Genomic DNA, 27,561 nt, shown 5'->3' on the forward strand with positions numbered 1-27,561 from the left:
AGGCTTAAAGATCCTCTCCCATATATTGTAACCTGAACATTTTTTTACTGAAGTATAGTTGATTTACAGTGGTGTGTTAGTTTCAGCAAAGTGGTTCAGATATATATGTGTAGGTATTCCTATAGAGAGAGAGTCTCTATATAGATAAATATATATTTATATATGAGAGAGGTAGATATAGATAGGTATGTAGACATAAATAGATCTATTTGTATATAGATATAAATAGATATTCTTTTTGAGATTCTTTTCTCTTACAGGTTATCACAAAATATTCAGTATAGTTCCCTGAGCTATATCATAGGTCCTTGTTGATTATATATTTTTATATAGTGGTGTGTATATGTTAATCCCAAACCCCTGATTTTTCCTAAAATAGCACTTAAGACTCAAAAGAGATTGTCCCCACCTTAGAAGGTCTTTTCTTCCTCCCTTTTTGTACTAAGACATGCTTTCCTTTAAAAGAATGATCTGTACAAGTATGCAATTGTCACCATAACCACCAAAATAAAAATGTCCTTTTTCTGTCTATTTTTCAAGACAAACTCATGGGGCATTTTTAAAACAGTGAGCTCTGCTCATGTGCCAGTCACATCCTAGGCTATAGGCTAGGCTCTTAGAAATAATCCAGGTAGTGTGATAAGTTTTTCACCGAAAATTTCCTACATTAACCTTGGAACTTTTGCTAGAGAACTGAAAGCTTTTATTATTAGCCTAGAAGATGGAATTGAAGAAGGCCAATCAGAGAAGGCACTGAAGCAAGGCGGCTGGGACCTTGCATACCTGCCACTGGGTCAGCTGCTCCCTTTGCTGAAATGTAGTCCCTGAAGTGGAATGAATTTCTTATACAGCAAATGGTTGTTATCCAAACCACCCTGGCCCCCAGCTTCTGGCCATCACATCATTATGCTCTGTGGAAGATGAGTCTTCTGTGAAAAGCTGTCACTGTTTTTACTGTTTGGGGCTGAGGAGCATTATTAGTCAACTAACTGCTGACAGCTGAGGCCATTCTCTGACTATTGTGGTTTCACAGGTTTTACTCACTCCCTGCTCTGTCCCAAACTGTCTTTATCAACATAGATTTCTCCCACCCCTGTTCACACACACACACATCTGCCAGGTTTTTTTTTGTTTTGGTTGTTGTTGTTGTTGTTTTAGGGCTGCACCTGCAGCATATAGAATTCCCAGACTAGGGGTCGAATCCAGGCTGCAACTGCCAGCCTATGCCCCAGCAAAGCCGGATCCTAGCCATGTCTGCAACCTACACCACAGCCACAGCTACTTGGGATCTGAGCCGCATCTGTGACCTATGCCATAGCTTGCAGCAGTGCAAAATCCTTAACCCACTGAGTGAGGCCAGGGATCAATCCTGCATCTTCATGGAGCCTATGTCGGGTTCTTAACATGCTAGGCCACGTTGGGAACTCCACCTGCATTTTACTTATTCATCTCTTTTCCTTAATCAATTGAGAACAGTCAATTTTTTTCTAGATTTGGGATCATCCTACCTGTTAGGAGAGAGTACTAGAATGTAAGCCCTCTTTTCCACTTCTTGGATGCCCAGTGTCCTCACCACAGTATGGGTGCCTCTCAGTGTAAAGAGTCTTAAATGCACCCCTTTGGGGACAATAGGGGGCAGGGGGCTCCTCTTGCTCTTCCCAGTGAGCCCGCTGACTGGCAAAGAATCCCGTGGCAGGATTCATCTGTGATCTTGGCCAGTGTCAGCATACATCACTGTATCTACTCTGCCTCCCTAACCCAAGTATGGAGAAATCAAGAGGTGCAGTTGTGGTCATTATAAGTCCTTTTGACCTTTCTTCCAAAACAAAAGTATCTTCAATAGAATTTCCAGCCTCATTTCTGATGACTCAACTCCACAGGCCTCTCCCATATCATGAAAAGAGTACAAGCTCAAACAAGCATAATCTAGCAGTTCTGACTGAATTTGATCACAAACTGAATCAAAGTTGTAGATCATATTCCTCAAACAGCCATTTAACAAATACCTGTTGGGGGTTACTGGGCCCCAGGCACTGTTCTGGGCACTGAAGTAGAGCAGCAAATGATAAATATCCTTGCTTCCTTGAAGCTTATATTCTAGTGGCAGTGATCCAAAAATAACCAATTTTTAAAAGTATGACAGTAATACAAGCCTTCTGGAGAAATGAGGAGTCATATGGAAGAAATCCTGAGAAGGCAGCTTGCCATGGCTAGACTTGGGGGTGCTCCCGGAAGAAGCAGTCATTCAAGTGAAATCTTGATGCTGAAAATGTCAAAAGAGTGGTCCAGATGGTGAGACCAGATAATGCAGATGTCTCAAGGCCAGTTTTGAGAGGTTGGAGAGGGAAGTTCACGGTGGCTGGAGGGTGGTGGATTAGGGAGATTTGCGATGAGCACAGGACCAAATTAGGTCTGACTGTAAGATTTGTTATTATCAGAACTAGGAGGAGAAACCAACGGAAGGTGTTAAACAGTGGAGGGACATAATCTGCTTTAATAAGCTCACTTTGCCTATGAGTGAAAATGGGTCAGAAGAGCCAAAGTGAGACCAGTTGGAAGAGTATAGCAGGAAAGCAGTGTTGGCATTTTCTGGAAATGGAGACAAAATGGATGGATGTGTTTCAATCCAGAGGTAGAGAAAACAGGTTCTGCTGATGGACTGGATTAGGGTGGGGGTAGGGGAGGAATCCAGCCTAAATCCTAGGTTTTTAGCATTGGTAATTATGTGGATGATGGTGCCACTTACGGATTTATGAACGACTGGCCACAAGGCACAGTTTTTATCAAGAGAGTTCAGTTTTGGCCATGGTAAATTCAAGAGGACTCTTAGCTGTATGGTAAGCTGAGAAGACAGATATATGAGTCTGGATTTCTAGAGAGAGGCGTGGGCCAGAGATACAGATTTTGGAGTCACTGGCATATAAGTGATACTTAAAACCAGGGGTGGGTGAGATTGACTAGGAAAATGTATCAGTAAGGAGAACAGTGAAGCCTGGGACACCCTGGTATCTAGATTATGTGGCAACAACAGAGAAGGAGCAGCCAGAGCAAGAAAATGTTTTAGAAAGAAGAGCAGACTTTGGGAAATGCTGCTGAGAAATTAACAAAAGAGAAAAGGCCCTTGGATCTGGCAAAGTGAGGTCATTGGCACCTTTTTAAGAGAATTCTTTGTGGAGGATTGAAGCCAATTGGAGTGTGTTTTGGAGAGACCGTGAGCTGAGGGTGTCTGGAACAGTAACATAGACCCCCTTTTAAGGGTAGAGAAATGAGAAGATGTGATGTCAAGGCAAGATTGATGGTTTGTAGTTTTCTCATTTTTTTAATAGGAGTTTGTCATCCAACAAAAGAAAGCGATTCATCTCCAATTATCTTCCCACTAAAAATGTTATTCTCTATTCTGATAGAGATATGACCTGAAAGTAGAAAATATATCATTTGCCTTTACATGTTAGCCGTCAGGCTTGTATGAGTTGTCTTTAGTTCCATAAGCCTGTTCCTACATGAAGAGATTGTATATATTCCTTTTCTGTTGGTCAAGTATTAACATTCCAAATGACCTTGAAATCCTTCCTGTCTTAAATTTACTATTTTGATGTTAAAAGGTTAGTTACGATCCTGGAGGCCAAAGACCAAGTCCAGTGAGGTTAATTGCTGCTGAGATGGGAGACAGGAACCTCCAAGTTCCTTAGTCCCCATTCTGTGCGTGGCTGACATGAAATCGCCAGTGGCTTTTGGTGCTTTCCTGTAGATGATCCCTTTTTCCTGGGCGTCCACAGGGACAGCCATCAGATGTGCTCCCTGCAGTTTGACAGCCTGGCATAATGGAACAGAAGTGCTCTGCTAAGAAAAACCAAACTTTAAACACACACACATAAAAGCACTTTGTAGAAACTGGCAAGGAAACTTCTTCCACAGTCTTTCACTAAGAAAAATCATGTACCATTCCTCTAGAGGTAGGGAAGAAGCAAAATGCCAAATAATATTCTTCACCAAAAAAAATAGTTTGTGGTTCATTGGGCTCTGTCTTATCTGGAGGTTTTTATTCCACTCATGGTAGAAGAGAGTCATAAACCCTAGCCCCTTCAAAGACCATTCAGTTTGTTAGAACATGAATCAGCCTCCTACTTTCTTTGGTGGGGTGGGAGATGCGGTGGGCAGGAAAGCTCCAACCTGACAGTGTGGACTCTGACACTATGTTTCTCCTTCTGTTTTACAGATGGTGCCAATGCTGCTCCTGTGCCCAGCCCTTCTTCAGAAGAAGCTGAAATCTGTAAAGATGAAGGTATGAGGCCATGTACTACATCTAAAAATCACAAATTCTTATAAAGTCATTTACATGGGTTTTGTTTGTATGAGAAAATGAAGAGGCGAGCAAATCTACCCAATTCTCTTGAAGCATCCCTATTTCCAACACAAATAGCCAACCCACTCCGTTTTATTCTGTATCTGCCCTTTTCAGAATTATTATATCCATTTACGTTTGTTCCTCCAAAAGGCTACTGTTCATGAAACAAGAGAATAGTTGGAGAAATTACATTTAAAGATGTTTATTTGAAACACCAGAATTAGGCTGTTTACAGCTCCTCCTTAGGAATGAGTTCATTTGAGAACCACCCGCCAGAGACCTCCATTATCTAGACAGAATAAGAAAGAAGAAATGTTTGAAAGGCATCCTTGAAAATAAATCTTTGGCAAGAGCATCATTCCTCATTCAATGGACAGTTACTATGAGAAAATGTTGCTGACCCAAGTGTCTTCAGAAGAAGAAAAAAGCAAAAGGAAAATGTATTCAAGTAGAAATAGTGGGGACATTCATGTGTAGATAATAGAGTTTAGATATATGTTTATTATCTAAAGGAAAAGAAAGAGTCATCTTGTTGCGAAAACTTGGCCTCTGTCCCCTGGTGCCAAACTGAAATGCAGAGATAGAGTTTTGGGTGAAGGAGAAAAGGATAGCTTTTATTGCTTTGCCAGGCAAAGGAGGCCACAGCAGGCTAATGCCTTAAAGACTGTGTCCTCCATTAAGAAGAAGTACAGGTATTTTTATAGTAAAAAAAAGAAAATGTTTTTAGATAGGTTTTTAGATAGGAATCAGGAATGGGGCAGACATGCATTCTTCTTTCTTCAGGAGAATCTTAGTCATCAAAGCTGGTGTCAGGAGATCTTGACATGATCATGCTGGAGGTCCTCTGGGTTATTGCCTAGAATAACATTGCTTGTGAAAAGTGCATATTGATCAGAGATTAGAAGTTTGTTCCTGAAAAACATCATGTGCTAATCTTTAACCCACAGGCCATTGTGCTTAGGGTGCCTTATCTTTAGCTTATGGGTGATTGTGTTGAGGGTGCAATTAAGCACAAGGAAGGACTCTAAGCTGTTCGATTTTTTATGTCTTCGTTTCTAAAAGAAGCATAAGGAATATAACTTTTTCTTAGGTGTATAAGATGCCTATGTCATTATGTGTGTCCCTGCCCGGGGAAGCGGGATCCTGCCCCGAGACCATACTACTGTTGCTTGACTGTTCCTCCCTCGTCTTTGTATCCCCTTCCTTCCCTGAACAGCAACTGTCTGAACCTGCCCCCTTGGAATTCAGGGAAGGCCATGGAGGCTGAATGAGCCTGTTTCCTAAAAGCAAGAAATGGGGGACACAGAAAAGCTTTTGTGCCCAGGAGTCCCACAGGGCCCTGCTTGGTTACACTTTCTTTTCTTTCCCTCCTCAATTAACTGTCCACACACACACAAAGTAATATTATTTTATATCTGTCACTGATAATTACTAAAAACCCTTCTGTGAATGGTACATGACATTGTTATATGTGCACAAATGAGCATCAGATAAACCATGTGACCTACTTGGAACTTTTAGATAATATGCTGAATGCATTTTTTTTTTTTTTTTTTTTTGTCTTTTGTCTTTTGTTGTTGTTGTTGTTGCTATTTCTTGGCGCTCCGCGCATATGGAGGTTCCAGCTAGGGTTGAATCGGAGCTGTAGCCACCGCCTACGCCAGAGCCACGGCAACGCGGATCCGAGCCGCGTCTGCAACCTACACCACAGCTCACGGCAACGCCGGATCGTTAACCACTGAGCAGGCAGGACCGAACCGCAACCTCATGGTTCCTAGTTGATTCGTTACCACTGCGCCACGACGGAACTCCAGAATGCATTTTTTCAGCTTGGAATTACATGAAAATATATCCGTACTTGACATTAGCTACTCCTGGAATGTTAGAAAGTCAAAGTAGTCTTCAAAATATACTCAGCTGTTTGCATCATTCACTTCATTTCAGGTTGCCTGTAAGTAGTTTTTCTAAATGATGTGTCCTTTGTAGGGAGGGCACTTGCTAAAATCCTGAACTCCCAGGTCACATGGTTGAGGCTTAAATCCTGTCTGTACCATTGGAAACATATGTAACCTTTGACCAGGAATTCAAGTACTTAACAAGGAATTAACAAGTAATGACAAGTACTTGATTTCTTGGTGCTTTAGTTTTCTCCTCTCTAGAAAAGGGGAGATAACAGTATTTACCTCAAAGGATGCAATAATACATGTCAGTTGCTCAAACCCTTCACCTAGTACCTATGCAGCTTGCCTCCCCAGGAGACAGACTCTGTGATGGAGATTAGGGAGCTAACGTTTTTTAGGGCATGCTCTTGGAATCAACACCAGGAAAGGAAAAAGTAAGAAGGTAGAACTGGGTAAGAGAGAAATAGAACTATAAGGCATTCTCCTCAGGAACCACAGCTGGCCTGAAGATGGCATGACCATTCTGAGACATCCAGTTGGGATGAGGGAGTCGAGCTATTAAAACCTCCTACTGAGTTCCCATCGTGGCTCAGTGGTTAACAAATCTGACTGGGAACCATGAGGTTGCGGGTTTGATCCCTGGCCTCGCTCAGTGGGTTAAGGATCTGCCATTGCCGTGGCTGTGGCAGAGGCCAGCAGCTACAGCTCTGATTAGACCCCCAGCCTGGGAACCTACATATGCTGCAGGTGCGACCCTAGAAAAAGACAAAAACAAACAAACAAACAAACAAAACCTCCCACTGATAAATCACCTATTGTTGGTTACCTTGGAAAAGGATTATGGCTTTGGATGAAGCAGCTCTCTTCTGTTGGGGGTGATCCTGGAAGCTTGAGATGGATGAGGGCTGCCTGCAGCCAGGAGAGTGAGTTCTTCCTTCCTGAGTGGGGATCTAAGTAGCCCGACACTGCATCCATCATACTGTTGTCTTGAGTGGTCTTTTTCTAGTTCATTGTCATTTTTTAAAGTAATCCCTTGGCACCTCCCTTCTTACTACTCATATATGTGTTCTGACATCCCTGGTTTTAAAATCATTTGGAGTATCTAAAAAAGGTAAACCTCTTAGATAACATAGATTCTGGTTCTGATTCTGGCTCACTCTAGGACATCTTAGAAAAATAAACCTAACTCAGTGTGAAAAGACAGTGGTTTTTATCCTAAGCAGATAATTTTGAACATCCCTATCATTTACCCAGTAATAAAAATATTTTTAAACGAAGTAGAATGGCAGAGTTTAGGAAAGAGAAATGATCTAAGTGCTTCAAGCTGAGATTTCTCCTGTGGAGTTGTTTGGTTGGAGTTATCACACTTTTATAGAAACACACAGTTTGTGATGTTTCTTGATGCTTTTAGGATCTCGCATCATTAATTGCTTATGCCAAGATAAATTACTCAGAATACTTTTAGGGTTTTTTTTGTTTGTGTGTTTTTTCACTATACAAATTTTAATGGTGATTACTCCAATGAGTTCTGTTACATGTCACAAATGCAGTTTTCTAATAGGACTAAATGTGAAGTTTTAAGGATTTTTATGGAAATAAATTGTTAATATCCATTAACTTCTGGATCCAAGGAAAAGGATTTTGAAACCCACATATTTATGTGATCATGTTTCCATAAAAATAGGATACACAGGTTACGATTTTTGCCTTTTCCTTCTGAAATAGTGTGTACAGAAGACCACAGTTTTTAATCAATGAACAATCCAGAGCTTAGACCAAGTGTTCTCTTGCTTACGGAACTGCCATCTTGACTGATAGGTAGCTTAGAATGAAAAAGAAATGAATTTGCCATTGAAATCCTTGAAGATTGAGGTCATGATGAGGTTAAAAGGCATTCATATATGTTGAGGATTCATTTCAAATACTCACCATTACAAGTTGCATGCAGAAATGTATCTCCTTGGTGACATCTGGGCTCTTTATGAGTTCTGCAGCTATAAGGTGGCATATAAAAATGATTATTACACTCTCCGGTTTTAAGTGGCAGAACATTTTTGCTGACCAAAAGTCCTCAAGGAGTCCTTGCTCTCTTGTCTGTTTCCAGACTTTGATCTTGACCCAGCATCTTCTTCCTGGGTTTTATAATCACCAATATTGTGGACTGGCTTTTTTTTTTTTTTTTAAGTATTCTAAAATTCCAAAGATTTTTAGCCTCATCAGTTATTTCAGTTTTGCTTGTTGGTTGGCTGGCCTTATATTTGTTATAATTTTGGCTCCTACCAGAAACTAGCATCTCCTAGGGTGTCAAGACTAAAAAACCAAACAAATGGGAAAATGAGTGGGCTAAGTTCACTTGGTTTGGGAGATATGATGTTTTTAAAAAAATTAAAACAAGCATGTAAAAGTTGAATAATTTCGAGAGGAAGTGTCTTTGGGGGTGTCTTCTGTGCCAGCGATTTTGTTGAAATTTTGAATGAATGCTTATTGCCCATTTACCCCACATAATTGCTAACAGTGCAAGCTGTGAACAGAAGGAGGTACGGCTGATTGGCTTATGGATCAAGAGTGAGATTGTGAGCTGCAGACTGAGGACACCTGTTCCCAATGACTCATCACAACCCTTGGGTGGGCAGGAGTTGAGTTGGGAGGATGAGAGAAGAGGAAGAGAGATGCTGATGAATAATTCATTCACACAGGGGGTTCATGCCAAGGATGTGGCAGCCAGGACTGAATTGAAATGAACTCCAAGGTGAAGCTGGCCTGAGAAAATATCTTTAAGTTGATAGGAGAGCTGAGGTCACTTAAAAATAGGACGTGCACTTACCTATTGAGAGATTTCTGTCTCTACTTGTAAAAATATTCCAATTATTGACTTGGCGGTAGTTTACAGTTTAAATCCTTAAAAACAAGCCCAAGAGTACAAATGTTAAGGCCTCTATATTCGCTAACTTAAATAGCCAACAGATGAAGGGGAGTAAAAACGCAGGAGTAGAGTTCCTATCAGAAATATCAAGTACTGTGGTTGAACCTGCTGCAAAGTCATTCTTTTATCATCATCATCGTCATCATCATTATTATTTAAGATAGAGTCAATCTGCTTAATTCAAGGAGAACTCTTCTGTCATCTCAACACTCTTATTACCTCATCCTCACTCACAGCCAAGGCCAAGGCACCTTCTTGGGGGCAGTATGTAGGGGGGAGTTCTGTTTAAATGCATCCTGATTCTCCTGTCTTATTATTTAATCAGTACCTAATTTGATTTGAAGGTCAATGATACCAAATCATACGCTTATAATATTAAACACAAAATCAACTCACACTCAGGTGCATGCACACCTGCGCTCATATTCCTTTGGAGCTCTGTGAAAGTCATGTCTCTAAGGTCTGCTGTTTAAGAAAGGGGATGGCCCTTGGCAAAGGATAACTTAACCCTTAACCTAGTTTCAGACCTCTTGGAGGTCAGAGTTTGCATAGGGACTGGGGAAAGCTAGAGCAAGAGTCAGCCTTGCCAAAAAGGACAAGAAGTGGAGAGGTTATGGATGAGGAAGCAGACTTAGGAGTACGCAAGAGATGAGTTCCCAGCCACAGGTAGCTGTGAACCTGGGCCTGCGGTGTTGGCTCCAAGTGGTTCTGTTTCTACTCCTTGCCTAAATCATTGGAGAGAATGGTTATTCACTTCACTGTAGTGGTGCAGGTTACTGCTGTGGCTCCATTGGATCGCTGGCCCAGGAACTTTCTGAACTTCCTCATGCCATTGACATGACCAAATAAATAATTAATTGTTGGAGAGAAACAAAACATTGGGCCACCCATGAAAGTCCCCTCAGGCTTCTCTAATCTGATTTTTCTTAGTTCTTTCCCTATACTTGGTATTCATTATCCCCCTATTAAGCATCCTCCCCTCCACTCCCAACAGTGGAGCAGAGCTCTCCTGTGTCCTAGATCTGCGTTGATGCAGTGTCTGGATGAACTGTGATACCATGGGTTATTGCTTTTGGACTGTAAGTGTCTAAAGTCTGGAATGAGAGCTGCTGCCCACTGGTAGTTCAGTGAAGGGGAAAGAACTAAGGTAGATGGAGTGTTTCCTATACTCAGTGCTTTACATTTCTTTTCACAAAAAGGTAACCTGAGACTCAGAAAGGACAGAGAGAAAGATGTGGGGGAATAGCTTTGGGAAGAGGAGAACTACTTTATTAATGTTAATTCTCATGGCTAATACATGAACTTCATAATCCTCAAAAATAATAGTATTTTATGCTATTTTAATATAACATTTATTTTTCTACTTGGAAGAATAATGCATATTTTTGTAAAGCATTTCTAAATGCATAAAAATATAAAAGGTAAAAGCATACAATCGTGTTTTCCTTTAAGGATTACATTAAAAAAAATCTTTCTTCTGTTTTTTTTTCAGTTAACAGTGTACCAGGAATATTTTCCTGTCTTTAAAAATTCCTTGAAGGCAGACTTTTTACTGGAAGCATAATATTTCATCACGATTTTCCCACAATTTACATAACTAGTGTCCTCATTTTTTATTAGTTTTTTTTATAGTTTTATCTCTATTATAAATAATAAGGAAAAATGGTATATACACTTTAGTTCAATCTGGATATGTATCTGCGATCAGTTCCTCAGGATAAAATACTGATTTTTTGGTTGATTTTCTAGTGAAAAAAATAAGGTATTTTTATTGCTTACACATTAATTTCTTATTTTAAAAGTAATGTTTGTTTATTAAATGAAAAAAATAAACAGAAGAAATGAAAAATATGACTCATAATAACAATCCCCAAAAATAAACATACAAGATGCTGGCATATAAACTTCCAGTCTCTTTCTAGCCTGCCACATACCCAAGATGGTGTATTTAGGGTATTCTTGAGTGTGTATCATTTTGAAATTGTCTTTTAATTATAGCAATAGGTTGTGAAATTCTTTTCATGTCTTTTTATAGTCTAAAATCATTTAATTATACATTCCAAATGCCCATAATTTACTTACCTAGCTTCCATTTTGAGTTGTTTCTTTGGTTTCAGTTTTAAATGCTATAAATGCTTTTAAATTTGCAAATACCCATGATAATCCCTGAAAGAAAATCACAATAAATGAAAAAATGCATACAAATCATTGGCACTTCCTACAATACATAAGTTTCTCTTTTTGATTCCTCAAAAAAATATATGTTCATTGTAGAAAACTCAAACAAGTAAAGAGTATAAGGAATACACTAAAAACACATGTGCAATCACAGTATCCTGAGATAACTACCATTCATATTTAGGGACCGTTACTTCATGCATCGCTTTCTGAATACACACACCCACATAAAAGTTTATATAAATCCATCATATAATATATGCTTTTAATGTAATTTCCCCTTCTTTTCTTGTTTGCCTACTTCCTACCTTCCAGTTATTCAGAAAGAAAAGTTCACTGATTAAGAATCTAGTCTCTGAACTCAACTTCTAGAGTCCAGATTCCAGCTCTCTGACCTGCATGACCTAGGGTGAATTCCTTAGTCTCTGTGCACCTCAGTTTCCTCACATGTAAAATAGGAATGATAATAACACCTCCATCACAGGATATTGAACATTAAAATGAGTCTACCCAATGAAACATGTCAAGGAGTGCTTGCTTGTTACACAGTAGAAGGCACAAAATTTTTAGCCTTTGCTAAATGTATATGTTTATATTATAAAAATTATATCATATTCTACACACTTTTCTGAATCTTGTTTTGTTACAACAGAAAAATTTGGTAGAAATCCCTCCAAATCATTTTGTATAGATCTAATTCTCCCATTTTAAAGCTCATGTACATTTCAAAGCTATATGCCATAGTTTGAATGCACTATAATTTATTCAGCGATTATCCTATGATGAGCAAGCCCTTTCTTCCCACTTTATTGTCGTACAAACAATGCTGCAATAGATGCCTTTGCCCATATATCTTTACAAGCAGGGCTTTTATTTGCATGGGAAATACTCCAGAAGTGTGAGTTCTCCTCTGAGGAATATGTGTTTTTAATAGATATCGCCAAACTGCTTTGCGCAAAGACTATAACAACTCATATTTCCATCAGCAATCATTATTTTGTTTCAGATTTTCACCAGTCCAAAGGGTGTAAAGTAATATCTCATTACTTTTCTTTTTTCCCTTTTTTATTGTTTTTTCCCCACTGTACAGCATAGGGACCCAGTTACACATACGTGTATACATAATTTTTTTCCCATTGTCATGCTGCAAAGTAAGTATCTAGACATAGCTCTCATTGCTACACAGCAGGATCTCATTGTAAATCCATTCCAAGAGCAATAGTTTGCATCCATTAACCCCAACCTCCCAATCCATCCCACTCCTTCCCCCTCCCCCCAGGCAACCAAAAGTCTGTTCTCCAAGTCCATGATTTTCCTTTATGTGGAAAGGTTCATTTGTGCTGTATATTAGATACCAGATATGAGTGATATCATATGGTATTTGTTTTTCTCTTTCTGACTTATTTCACTCAGTATGAGAATCTCTAGTTCCATCCATGTTGCTAACAAATGGAATTATGTCATTCTTTTTTATGGCAGGGTAGTATTCCATTGTGTATATGTACCACCTCTTCCTAATCCAAACATCTGTCAATACACATTTGGGTTGTTTCCATGTTTTGGCTATTGCGAATAGAGCTTCAGTGAATATGTGGGTGCTTTTTCTTTTTTAAGGAAAGTTTTGTCCAGATATATGCCCAAGAGTGGGATTGCTGGGTCATATGGTAGTTCTATGTATAGATTTCTAAGGTACCTCCATACTGTTCTCCATAGTGTCTGTACCAGATTACATTCCCACCAACAGTGCAGAAGGGTTCCCTTTTCTCCACACCCCCTCCAACATTTGCTGTTTGTGGACTTATTAATGATAGCCATTCTGACTGGTGTGAGGTGGTATCTCATGGTAGTTTTGATTTGCATTTCTCTCTAATAATCAGGGATATTGAGCGTTTTTTTTCATGTGCTTGTTGGCCATCTGTATATATTCCTTGGAGAAATGTCTATTCAGGTCTTTTGCCCATTTTTCCATAGGGTTGTTGGCTTTTTTGCTGTTGAGTTGTATAAGTTGTTCGTATACCCTAGCGATTAAGCCCTTGTCCGTTGCATCATTTGAAACTACTTTTTCCCATTCTGTAAGCTGTCTCTTTTCTTTTTGGTTTCTTTTGCTGTGCAAAAGCTTTTCAGTTTGATTAGGTCCCATTGGTTTATTTTTGCCTTTATTTTTGTTGCTTTGGGAGACTGACCTGAGAAAACATTTGTAAGGTTAATATCAGAGAATGTTTTGCCTATGTTCTCTTCCAGGAGTTTGATGGTGTCTTGTTTTATATTTATGTCTTTCAGCTATTTTGAGTTTATTTTCATGCATGGTGTGAGGGTGTGTTCTAGTTTCATTGATTTGCGTGCAGCCGTCCAGGTTTCCCAGCAATGCTTGCTGAAAAGACTGTCTTTTTCCCATTTTATGTTCTTGCCTCCTTTGTTAAAGATTAATTAACCACAGGTGTCAGGGTTTATTTCTGGGTTCTCTATTCTGTTCCATTGGTCTGTCTGTCTGTTTTGGTACCAGTATCACACTGTCTTGATTACTGTGGCTTTGTAACATTGCCTAAAGTCTGGGAGAGTTTTGCCTCCTGCTTGATTTTTGTTTCTCGGGATTTCTTTGGTGATTCTGGGTCTTTTGTTGTTCCATATAAATTTTTGGATTGTTTGTTCTAGTTCTGTGAAAAATGTCATGGGTAATTTGATAAGGATTGCATTGAATCTGTAGGTTGCTTTGGGTAGTATGGCCATTTTTACGGTATCAATTTTTCCAACCCAGGATTATGGAATATCTTTCCATTTCTTTATATCTTCTTTAATTTTCTTGATTAATATGTTATAGTTCACAGCATACAAGTCCTTTACCTCCTTGGTCAGGTGTATTCCAAGGCATTTGATTTTGTGAGGTGCAATTTTAAAAGGTATTGTATTTTTGTATTCCTTTTCTAATATTTCATTGCTGATATACAGAAAAGTGACTGATTTCTGAATTTTCATCTTGTATCCTGCTACTTTGCTGAATTTGTTGATCAGTTCAAGTAGTTTTGGGGTTGAGGCCTTAGGGTTTTCTATGTATAGTATCATGTCATCTGCATACAGTGACAGTTTTACCTCTTCTCTTCCTATTTGGATGCTTTTTATTTCTTTTGTTTGTTTTGATTGCTGTGGCTAGGACTTCCAGTATTATGTTGAATAACAGTGGTGAGAGTGGACATCCTTGCCTTGTTCCAGGTTTTAGTGGGAAGGCTTTCAGCTTTTCTCCATTGAGTATTATATTTGCTGTGGGTTTGCCATAAATGGCTTTGATTTTGTTAAGGAATGTTCCCTCTATACCCACTTTGATGAGAGTTTTTATCATAAATGGATGTTGGACTTTGTCAAATGCTTTCTCTGCATCTATTGAGATGATAATATGGTTTTTGACTTTTCTTTTGTTAATGTGGTGTATGACGTTGATTGATTTGCGTATGTTGAACCATCCTTGTGAACCTGGGATGAAGCCCACCTGGTCATGGTGTATGATCTTTTTGATATGTTGTTGGATTCGGTTGGCCAAAATTTTGTTGAGAATTTTTGCATCTATATTCATCAAAGATATTGGCCAATAGTTTTCTTTTTTGGTGGTATCTTTGTCTGGTTTTGGAATTAGGGTGATGGTGGCATCATAGAATGTCTTTGGGAGTGTTCCTTCTTCTTCAACCTTTTGAAAAAGCTTAAGGAGGATGGGCAACAGATCTTCTTTGTATCCTTTATTCTACCTCTTTGAGAATTGGTAGAATTCTCCTGTGAAGCCATCTGGTCCTAGACTTTTATTCATAGAGAGTGTTTTTATTGACGTACTCAATTTCATTTCTAGTGATTTGTCTGTTCAGTTGGTCTATTTCTTCTTGATTCAGTTTTGGCAGGCTATAAGACTCTAGAAAGTTGTCCATTTACTCTAGATTGTCAAATTTGTTGGCATATAATTGTTCATAGTATTCTTGCATGGTTTTTTGTATTTCTGCCCTGTCCGTTGTGATTTCTCCTTTTTCATTTCTAATTTTGTTTATTTGGGTTCTTTCTCTCCTCTTCTTAGTGAGTCTAGCCAGAGGTTTGTCAATTTTGTTTACCTCTTCAAAAAATCAGCTCTTGGTTTTATTAATGTTTTCTATTGTTTTTTGAATCTCTATTTTATTGATTTCCTCTTGGATCTTTATGATTTCCTTCCTTCTGCTGATGTTAGGGTTTTTTTTTGTTCTTCTTGTTCTAATTCATTTAGGTGATGGGTTAAGTTGTCAATTTGAGATCCTTCTTCTTTTTTGAGGAAGGCCTGTATTGCTATGAATTTCCATCTGAGCACTGCTTTTGCGGCATCCCATAGATTTTGAATCGATATGTCTTCATTATCATTTGTCTCAAGGTATTTTTTAATTTCTTTCTTGATTTCCTCATTGACCCATTGGTTTTTTAGTAGCAAGTTGTTTAGTCTCCATGTAGTAGGTTTTTTTCTCATTTCTTTTCCTGTGGTTGATTTCTAGATTCATGCCATTCTGATCAGAGAAAATACTTGAAATAATTTCTATTCTCTTAAATTTGTTGAAGTTAGCTTTGTGTCCCAATATGTGATCAAATCTTGAGAATGTTCCATGTGCACTTGAGAAGAAAGTGTATTCTGATTTTTTTGGATGTGGTGTCCTGAAGATGTCAATTAAGTCTAATTTTTCTATTGTGTCCTTTAGGATCTCTTTTACTTTATTAGTTTTCTGTCTAGAGGATCCGTCCATTGATGTGAGTAGGGTGTTTAAGTCTCCTACTATGATTGTATTCCCATCAATTTCTCCATTTATATCTGTTAATATATGTTGTATGTATCTGGGTGCTCCTATGTTTGGGGCATATATGTTGACAATTGTAATATCCTCTTCTTGAATGGATTCTTTAACCATTACATAGTGTCCTTCTTTGTTTTTCTTTATGGCCTTCATTTTAAAGTCTATTTTGTCTGATATGAGTATTGCAACTCCTGCTTTCCTGTCTTGTCCATTGGCATGAAATATCTTTTCCCACCCCCTCACTTTCAATTTACATGTGTCTTTTGTCCTAAGGTGAGTTTCTTGTAGGCAGCAGCTTGAAGGTTTTTGCTTTTTTATCCAATCAGCCACACTGTGCCTTTTGATTGGAGGATTCAGTCCATTGACATTTAAGGTGATAATTGATAGATGATTATTTATTGCCATTTTAAACTTCATTTTCCAGTTGATTCTATGATTCTCCATTCTTCCTTTCTTTTTGGTTGGATGGTCTCCAATTATTTTCTGCTTGAGTACTTTTGTAATGTTTGGTTTTGATTTGTGGTTGCCCTGTTTTTTTAAGTATGTTAACCCCTTCCTATAATTGTGTATTTTAGCCTGATAGTCCTGTAGGTTCAAACACTTCATTACCATAATAGAGTGTAAAAAAAGAAAAAAGAAAAAAAAAAGAATCTATTTATTTCCTTACTTCCCTTGCCCACACTTTATGATTTTGATGTCTCTTTTTTTTAAATTTAATTTTATTTTAAACATCTTCATGATTAGATCTGTTGCTGGATTGAGTGACTGCTCTCTGATTGTGGTTTCCTCCATCCTAGTTCTTCCTTTTTTTTTTTTTTTTAATTTAGAGAAGCCCTTTCAATATTTCTTTTAGAATGGGTTTTGTACTGCTGTATTCTTTTAGCTTTTGTTTTTTGAGGAAAAAAATTTATTTCCCCTTCTATTTTAAATGATGTTCTTGCTGGACAGAATATTCTAGGTTGCATATTTGTTTCCTTTCAGCACTTTAAATATCTCTTGCCATTCCCTCCTGGCCTGTAGAGTTTCTGTAGAGAAATCAGCTGGTAGCCTTATGGGGGTTCCCTTATAATTGACACTTTGCTTTTCTCTTGCTGCCTTTAGGATACTCTCATTATCAGTAACTTTTGCCATTTTTATTATAATGTGTCTTTGTGTAGGTCTATTTGGGTTCAACTTGTTTGGGGTCCTCTGTGCTTCCTTGAAATCTGTATCCTTTAGATTTGGAAAGTTTCCAGTGATAATTTCTTCAAATATATTTTCATTCTCCTTTTCTTTTTCTTCACCTTCTGGAATTCCTATTATGCATAGATTGGCCCACTTTATATTGTCCCATAGGTCTCTTATATTGCTTTCCTGTTTTTTCATTTGGTTTTCTGTCTGCTGTCCTGTTTGGGTGATTTCCATTATTCTATCTTTCACATCACTAATTTGTTCCTCTGCATTGTTCACTCTGGTTTTTACTGCCCTTAGCTCCGTTTGTATCTCTCCAAATGAATTTTCTAGTTTTTCTTGGCTCCTCCTTATATTTTCTAGTTCCTTTCTGAGGGAGACTGCATTACTGTTCATATCATCTCTTAATTCCTTCAGTGTCTTCACTGTCTCCCTTTTGAACTCCAAGTCTGTCAGACTAAAGAGGTCTGTTTCATTGTTGACTGCTTTAGGTGAGTTCTCCTGTTGGTTTAACTGGGAATGGTTTCTGAGCTTCTTCACCTTGCTTGTGTTTTTCTTTTTTGTAGTGGAGGTGCACTCCCTGTGGCTGAGCAGGGTTTGCCCTGGCGCTGCTGTGGAGTGCTTCCCGAGGGCTGGTGGTGTTGGCTGGCCTTCTTTGAAGCAGCAAGATGTTTCCCGAGGGTGGGTGGGGCTAGCTGGCTCACTCAGAGGCCAAGGAGCACTCCCCGAGGGCAGGCAGGACTGGCAGGTCTGCACCGTGGGGGAGGCGCACTTCCCCTGGCTGGGCAGGCCTTGTCCTGGTCCTCCTGGGCCATGGAGCTCTTTCCAAGGGTGGGCGGTGCTGGTTGGCTGCTCCGCAGGAGTGCGGCCCCTCCCAAGGGCAGGCTGGTCGGGCTGGGGAAAGCCGGGAGGTAGTTGGCTTCCTGTGGATGGTGAGGCCAGTCTGCCAGGATGGCAGGCGGCTTCTGGCCAGGCACACACGGGGTTGGGGAGAGGGAGTGCACTGGGAAGCTCTGCTCTCTGCTAGCTGGCAGGTGGGCAAGCGTGCATGCTGGGGCACAAGGAGTATTCTATGGCGGTCTGCCCCTCTTCCTCTCCCCTCCCCGACACTGGTGACTTGTCTCTCCTGTAGGTCCAGACCTTCTCTCAGGTTCCCTCTGTTGTGGCTTTCCACTCCCTAGCCCTTGGCATATTGCTCCCTCCACCGGTGATGCACAGCTTTCTAATCCCTCAGGCTGTCTCCACCCCACCAACCCCAGCCAGCTCCCAGGGACTAACCTGTGGAGCCTTGGTCTCTGTGCCCACCCCCCTCCCAAGCATCTTGTTTTTTGGTGTCTGTGCTAGTGGTTCAGATGATCTGTACAGCTCTCACTCTGCTTTTCAGATCTCAAACCTATTGCTGTGCTTTTCTCGGTGTCTGCAGATCCCTCTGACTCAGTTGATCTTTCGTTGGTTAGGTGACTTTCCAGGGTGTGGGTTCCCTTTCTCCTTCACAGTTCCCCCTCAGGAGTGCCAGTCCAGTCCTGATTCCCCTTCGCTCTATCTCTCCTCTTTTCTCTTGTTTTACCCAGTTATGTCAAGAGATTCTTGCTGTTTTTTTAGGTTTAACTTCTGCCAGCATTCAGTTGCTGTTCTGTGTGAGTTGATTAACATGTAGATGTGTTTTTTTGTTGTGTCTGTGGGAGAGGGCCAGAGCGTCCCCCTACTCTTCTACCATCTTGCCTCCTCCTCTCATTACTTTTAAAAGATCAGTAATATTACCACAATTTTGCAGGTAATGGAGGCTCAGAAAATTTGAGAAACTAGTCCAGTTACCCCAGAGATAGAATCAGAATTTGTAAACCCAGTCTGCCTAAACCCCAAACCCATGCTTTTATCCATCCTACCAAAGTGCTTATCAAGCACTTTGGTTGGATGCTTTTGGAGCAAGGGATATTCCTTGCTGGGGGCTGGAGGCAGTAGGATGCAGTGAGGGGGCAGCATGAGAAAGCTGAGTCCCAAGCTGGGTGAGTAGGGTAGTGAGAAAGAGGCAACAGAACAGACCAACCTACCTGGTCCAAACCTTAGCCTTGACCCTACCCTACAATGAAAGTCCTACAGTGAAGCTAGTATGTAGAAACCTCCAACTATATACCCTGCCAGATATAAAGCCCAAACCCCTTTCTGTCCAGTCTGGTTCCCTGCTCCCTCATACCCCACATATTCTTTGCTCTATAGCCCAATTCACTTATTTGTTATCTCCCAAACCCACTGGCCTACAGTGGCTGCCATCATTCTGCCACATCTCTTTATTCAAGATTCGCTTCCAATATCTTACCTTTACATCAGTCTTTTACTGCATTGTTTCCCTCCGCCTCTCCTTCCCTTCCTTCTATCAAATCATCTGAGTCAACATGACAATGACAAGAATTATACTACATAATGGGGGTGTGGGGGGGTTGGTGGGAAGGAAGGATGCATATTTTCCCCTTTCTTGATTTCTCCTCTCCTTATGAGATTTCATTCTATGTAATAGTGAACTGTCTTTCCTATTGTTTCTTTTAAATTTGGTCTAAAAAGTTGGAAATGATAATGTGCCCTGTATCAATATTAGTTGTATATGTGACTTGCCTAACTCACTAGAATGTAAATATCTTATAATCAGATACCAAATCTCATTCATTTTCATGTTTCAAGACCAACACAGTGACTTGTGCATAGTAGTCCTCAATATTGGATACAGAATCCACCATAGAAAATGGGCCAGTTAACAGTCCTCTTAATGTCATGGCCACTTTTACAAAATATTTATTACTATTATTAAGGCTTATTTTGCAGGAAGTTCTCTTTCAAAATTTGTCTATGTCAGAAGTGAGTTTTCCCCAAAATGCTTTGCTACAAAAACAGATGTAAATTTGAGCCAGACTTCCCTCTTTGTCTTGGATATTCTTGCCCTGTAAGAGACCAAAATAAACTTTTTCTAAATGGTAAATATGTATTTTTTTCTATAACAGAGGCTAGTTATTTATGCCTAATTTATGATGCAGTATGTCTGATAAGTTTTTCAAATACTTTATGTTTAAAATTGAATTAACTAGATGAAAGTAGATAAAATCATTTACACTTTAGTATTAAAATTATATTTACCATTTAGTATAGCTTAAATTATACACATATTTTAATATATGTATGGTTCAAAATATAGCAATTAGAAGGCAGTTGTGATCACCATTAAATCACATGTTCACATATGTATTTTTCTCCTTACCAATTAAGTATGACTATGATTATATAGTTGTAACAGTCAGTTCAGTTATATGATGTCTGGGGCATATTTCTAAAGATCTGGTGAGTGAGACTTGGAAAGAAAATCATCCCAGACTAGGTTATGGGGATTAACTGAGTGGGATGACAACCTTCTTCCAACACACAATTTTATTTTTTGTTTTTTTGTTTCTCTCTCTCTCTTTTTTAGGGCCTTACCTGCAGCATAGGGAAGCTCCCAGGCTAGGGGTCGAATCAGAGCTACAGCTGCCAGCCTACGCCACAGCCTCAGCAACACCAGATCCAAGCTGCATCTATGACTTAGACTATAGCTCATAGCAACGCTAGTCCTTAACCCACTGAGTGAGGCCAGGGATCGAACCCATGTCCTTGTGGATACTTGTCAGATTCATTTCCCCTGAGCCACAATGGGAACTCCCCAACACACAATTTAGGATCTAACTCTAGGTCCTAATAGATCTGAAATAAGACGAACATCCCTGTAATCTATTTTCAGATTCACTGACCTAGTTCTTCAGTTCTTTGGGGCAAGTAATACAGCACATGTGAGTCTCGATTTATTTTGGAGTCATATCACCACTGTTGTGTGGCTTTGGGTAATTTTTTAGGTTGTGCCTCAGGTTTCTCTTCTGTATCAGTCTTTATATCATAGGGTTGTGAAAACTAAAAGTGCTTATAACAGCTTCCCGAACATAGTAAACTTTCGGCAAGTGTTGACATTTTTTTAACTTACTGTTATTAAATGTATGTGCTGTCCTTAGAATTCCAACTACTCCAAGTAGGACTTCTATATCTCATGGAATCATCACCAAATCTATTGACATGTATAAACTTAAAGAAGCTCAGTCACAGGCAATAGTCAAAATATGTAGCGACAGCTGTGGCCCAGTATCTGCCCATCAAGGTAGACATACTCTAATATATCATACCGGCATCCAGTATTGAAAAGCAACTTGAGTAAGCTGTACAGATAAGCAGGAGAACTCAGTACCCTCTCACTAGCCCCCATTCACCAGTAACCTGGCTTGAATACCAGAAATAGACTTTCCTTCTATAGATCCCTCCACCTGCTCTGTGTTTTATTCTCTTATAGAAAAGACCTAGGATGAAGGTCCATGTGTCTGTATTTTAGGATGCTGTTGTCAGCATGGCTTAATGACAGTAATCACATGTGTTTAAAACAAGACCACTTTTGAGAGTGTTGACGGAGCTATTAATAATTATACCAGGACAGGAGTTCCTGCCGTGGCACAGTGGGTTAAAAATCCAACTGCAGAAACTCGGGACACTATGGAGGTGCAGGTTTGATCCCTGGCCAGGGCGGGGTTAAGAGATCTGCAATTGCCACAGCTACAGCATCCCCTGGCCTAGTAACTTTCATATGCCATGGGTGCAGCCATAAAATATATATATATATACCCACACACCCTAGGACAGTGAATAACACTGGGACTAGGGGAACCAAGATGCATGCTTATCCTTCCAAAAATACATGAAGTCTTTTCTATCTACAAATCGCAATCATAGGGTTAGTCACTTGCATTCAAGAATGGTTGTTGAATTTTGACTCCTAAAAATGTGCTGTTCTTAGAGTATAATTTTTTCTGACCTTATCATTTTATTGTTAAGTAATATAAAAAATGTTCAGGATAACTCTTTAAGATAGTCCCATAAAAGATGTATTCCTAGTCAATCTGGATAAACCCAGAGCATCTGCTAAGAGCAGTTTAATTTTCCATAAAGTGTCTTGCAGATTCACTCAGTCATTCTCAAACTTTAGTGAGCATTGAAATCAAATACACATTAACATTTGAGTTAAAAACTGAAAGCTCTAAATGCATTTTAAAGGATTTCCAGTGTTAATTTTGAAGATATGTATTTTTGCCAGTACTTAAGATCTGATTTCTCTGAAAAACAGAGTCCATGACAATGGTTCATGTAAAATGGTACATGGTCATATTTTGACTAGGCAGAGACACTAGAGAAAGGCAATGTAAAAGAATTCATTTCAGATCCATAAACATGATGGGGCTCTTGCTCACATATTCCCATGCTTAAAATTGTATAGCATCCATTAGAACATTAAGTGTTAATAAATTATAAAACAGTTCAGCAGTCAAAACATTTTAGAAACTACAAGGTTGGACAATGTTAAGTACTTTCTACATTGTGGGACTTTGCAGAGACTTCAACAAGCTTACATGCATTGAGAAGTTCAGGGGAGATTGAAGCATGTGGCATTTCCCATGTTAATTGATCAAACTTTATTTTTAAAATTGTTTCATTTGTCACTTTTAAATATACAAAACATTTTTAACCCAACAAATTACAGTTTGGGAAACAATCTCACATCCTATCCAGAAATAAAAAATGTAATTTAATGTTTTGCTTTCAATAAATCATAATCACTATTAGAATATAAAATAATAATTATAATCACTAGTATAAAAATATAATTATAAAATATAAAATAATTTAAAATTATATAAATATTATATAAAATAAGTGCTATTATATATAAATCACTATTACAATATAATATAAAATATTATAATGTAAAATTATAGTATAATATAAAATAAGCAATAGTAAAATAAAAAACGGAGTGTGAGTTTCTTTTTTTTTGTCCTTTTGCCTTTTCTAGGGCTGCTTCCATGGCACATGGAGGTACCTAAGCTAGGGGTCGAATCGGAGCTGTAGCCACCAGTCTACGCCAGAGCCACAGCAATGCAGGATCCGAGCCGCATCTTCAACCTACACCACAGCTCATGGCAATGCCGGATCCTTCACCCACTGAGCAAGGCCAGGGATCGAACCCACAACCTCATGGTTCCTAGTTGAATTCATTAACCACTGCACCATGATGGGAACTCCAGTCTGAGTTTCTTAAACTCATGATGGCGCAGTGTTTTTGAGGGAATATTCTCCCAACTTTCAGGAAGGATTTAGCCTATCAGTTTTGACAGATTTCCATAAGCAAAAATGTATATCTTGCCTCGTTCCTAATAATGTTTGTTGTCATCTGTTCTTTCCACTACTGTTCCTGGGCTGGATATAGTTATTGAGAGAGAGAGACAAAGAATGTCTCAAAACTTCTGCATTCCTTCACAAAAGAAAGAAAGAGGCATAATTGGCTAGCTAGTGGCAAAGACTGAAACATTTTTTTAATCAAGTACACAGACAAGATTTCCTAACAAACATTGACAGGACTTAATGGAAAGTTTTCTGTTTCATTTAGAAACCAGTCCTGTTTCTCTCGCAGAAAAGGCAGAAGCACCTACACACGTGTGCCTATACAAAACAGCACACTCATACACATCAGGACGTTGTGTTAGACCCAACACAAATCTACGAGATTTCTCCCAGCTTTATCTATCATTTATGATGTTTTTTGTACTACTGGGAGACTCATAAAGAGTTAAGTCTTTCAAAAGGCATGATTCAAAAGCCATTAAGCTGCTTCAGTTTACTTAAGCCATCCATAAATATTATCTGCACCAACCACAATCTGAAGCAAAATCACTACTAAATATTCACTCAACTTTTCTCTTTCTTTCTTTCTTTTTTTTTTTTTTTTTTTTTTTTTTTTTTTGTCTTTTTAGGGCTGCACCCATGGAATATGGAGGTTCCCAGGCTAGGAGTTGAATTTGAGCTGTAGCTGCTGGCCTGCACCACAGCCACAGCAATGCCAGATCTGAGCCATGTCTGTGACCTACACCACAGCTCAGGGCTTACCGCAGTGCCGGATCCTTAACCCATTGAGCAAGGCCAGGACCAAACCTGTGTCCTCATGGATCCTAGTCAGATTCGTTTCTGCTGAGCCACAAGGGGAACTCCACACCTATTCTTATCCTTCGGTTTCCTGCTTCCTGATTTCTAGAACCTCCACCCAACTAGAAGGCCAGGTGTAGACTACTCTAGAGAACGTGGGTCTGCAATTATGTACTTATTACCTAACACTGATGTTAACCAGGCTCAGCAGGAAGAGGAGGAGGAGCTCAGCTTACCCTTCCTCCTCTTGCCAGTGTTCTTTGTCCATGGTCAAAGCCCCACCCAAAGTCCTCCCTAGGGCTTCCTCCAAGGTTGAACCAGCAGAGCATATCAGACTTTTCTCCCACCTTCGTCCCTGAAGCAGTGTCTCCTGAGTTTAGAAGCACCAATTCTTCCATCTTTGCTCATCCCTTCCTCTCCTTCTACCTAATGGTTTACACCTTTTTTTTTTTTTTTGGTCTTTTTGTCTTTTTGCCATTCTTGGGCCACTCCCGTGGCATGTGGAAGTTCCCAGGCTAGGGGTCGAATCGGAGCTGTAGCCACCAGCCTCTACCAGAGCCACAGCAACGAGGGATCTAAGCCGCATCTGCAACCCACACCACAGCTCACGGCAACATCAGATCCCTAACCCACTGAGCAAGGCCAGGAATCAAACCCGCAACCTCATGGTTCCTAGTCAGATTTGTTAACCACTGAGCCATGACGGGAACTCCTGCACCTTTGAACCATACTCCACAATCACCCTTTTTCATCAAATATAAAGAAACCAGGAACTCATGCTTCATATGGTGACTACATTCCCTGAATTTTAAGTACAATTTTCACTGCAAAGATTCTATCTTCTTATCAGATCATATAGTATAATTTCTGGAAGGGGAAAAAAATAAGAGAGAAAAATAACTTCTTCCTGAGCATGGACTATCACTTCCTGCAACTAGGTTTGTGTGCTTTCATCACAAGTGTTTTGCTAGTTTTTAGGAGAAAAAAAAAAAAAAGGTGGTATTTAAGATAAATATCTCAGAATACCTTTACTGCCATGTTGTTATCTTTGCTAATGTCTTCCTTTATTTTGAAAATCCTTTCAGTAGTTATAAAGGAGTTATGTGTCCAAAGAGCTTTATGCCCTGATCCTAATTGGTTAGGGTTTAATCATGATGATTTGAAAATGTTTTATAATACCCAAGTACCATCTCACTTAATTCTTTCAGTGATTAAGATGGAATACGAATTAGGTAATGCCAGCTGCTGTAACAAAAACGTCAAATTGACCCAAGAGAAATTTGTTTTCTCATTTATAGAAAATCCGCGGTGAGAGGTCCTGCTCCCTACAGTCATTCAGGGACTGGAGCTAATGGGAGCATACGAGTTTCAGCCTGTAATCCCCAAGGCTGCCCTGAGTCTTGACAGCAAATAATGAGGAGAGAGAGAAGGGGTTGCACAGGAGGTTTATATGACCTAAAAGTGATTCACAGCACTTCCACCCACTTTCCATTAGCCAGAACTTGGTTGCATGGCACTTCCTGAATGCAAATGAAGTCATCCTGATTCCTCCAAGTTACTCTTGTATGTGTGACTAAGATAAAAGAAACAGATTTGTTGAACAGCTACCCTATATTTTCCAAAAGGAGTGGTATTATCATTATCACTGTTATTTCCCTCATTTTATAAATGAGGGAACCAAGATTCAGGTTGAATAACTTGCCCAGGGCTATACATGTATTGAGGCTAAAAAATATACTTGAGGTTTTTTGAAAAATAAAAATCACCCATTTTTTTACCCCTATGCCATGAGTCTGCTCTATATCAAGAAATGACATCCCATAAATACAGTCTTTATGGGATGTCAGCTAATCCCATGAAAATTAGGGGTAAATACTTGATTTTTTCACATTTCTCTTTTGAAGAACAATTATATATTTCAAGTTTTCTCCTGTTTTTTAAAGTCATTAGTGCCTAAAACTAAATAATAGTGCCTATATTTTTTGCATGCTTTTTATTAACAGATTCACTCTGTAATTTTTATATTGTTTTAATTATTCATATCTTTCCTTATTTCAGAATCATATTTGAAGTGGTTCCCTCAGAAATGGCACCTGTCATAAACAACAGAGTCTCTACTTCTTAAGCTAATAAATAAGAATGTATCATAATAGGGACTCACATAGAACTCTGATTCATGAATCTGCTTGGAGTTTTCCTAGTGGCAGATATCTTATTACATTTGGTCTAGAATTTCACACACATGTGTTATACAGGCAGCTGGTTTTAATGAGTCCAAGGTCAAGTCTTTATATTTGGATCCTATATGAATTGGCTAAGCTTATATAGGTCAAAGTTCATGGTCATATTAATATATCATACTTGAATATGATCTCATTCCAAAAGTCAAATAAAAAAAAATGACAGCTCCTAGGGCTAACTGGCATTCCCCGGCAAAGCTAAATGAGCATGTCCAGCCCACTGCCTCTTGAATTCCTGCAATGCTTGCATGTTTCCCTCAAAGTGAAATCCAAACACAGAAATATAACATGTAAAGTGTACCATTATGGACTGTACCTGTCCTTCCATTCTTATTTCACCAGACCCTCTTTTCTCTCACTCTGCCTCAATCACACCTTTTTAAGAAGGGTCTCTCCTCCATCCCAGCCCCCTTTCCTTACTCCATAACACAACTCTCTTCAACCATGTAAACCTCTCTTCTCTTTTGCATTCTTACCTTACATCCATCTCCTTCCACTATAACTTACTTTTTCATGGGGAGAAGGGTGGCATGTATTTGTCCATTGTTTTATCTCATGATTCTTACAAAGTCTGGCCTTCAGAAAATACCAATCAAAATGATGTATGGACATCAGCAGATACTTACTGGATTTCAACTCTTTGTAAGACCTCTGCAAGAGGAAGAAGAAAATATTGCTCTTGGCCCTCAAGGGATTTACAGTGTAGGTGGAAAAATGAGACAGGCAGACATGTGTTACATGGCTGATATCAGTAACAACAATAATAATAGCAGCTAATATGTATCTAATCCTTATTATACATTAGCTTCTACTCTAAGACCTCTATGTGTTCTCTTTCTTTATTGAAGTATAAATAAAATGTTGTGCCAACTTCTGTTGTACAGAAAAGTGACCCAGGCATACACATATATACATTCTTTTTCTCATAGTCCATCATGTTCTAGCCCAAGAGATTGGATAGAACATGATGGAGGGTCCCATT

The 27,561-nt window shown here is 39.2% G+C and overlaps 1 protein-coding gene across 5 annotated transcripts in view; it reads left to right on the forward strand.

The window, feature by feature from the left end:
• Positions 1 to 27,561, forward strand: part of MACROD2 (MACRO domain containing 2) — a 2,051,742-nt gene that overhangs the window by 1,914,512 nt on the left and 109,669 nt on the right. For all 5 annotated transcript variants that reach the window (XM_021077529.1, XM_021077532.1, XM_021077531.1 and 2 more), the window contains one exon: positions 4,217 to 4,282. In XM_021077529.1, coding sequence (XP_020933188.1) covers positions 4,217 to 4,282 — 66 coding nt within the window. The remainder of the gene's footprint in view (positions 1 to 4,216; positions 4,283 to 27,561) is intronic.

The sequence above is a fragment of the Sus scrofa genome, chromosome 17, assembly GCF_000003025.6.
Source record: "Sus scrofa isolate TJ Tabasco breed Duroc chromosome 17, Sscrofa11.1, whole genome shotgun sequence".
Lineage (NCBI taxonomy): Eukaryota > Metazoa > Chordata > Mammalia > Artiodactyla > Suidae > Sus > Sus scrofa.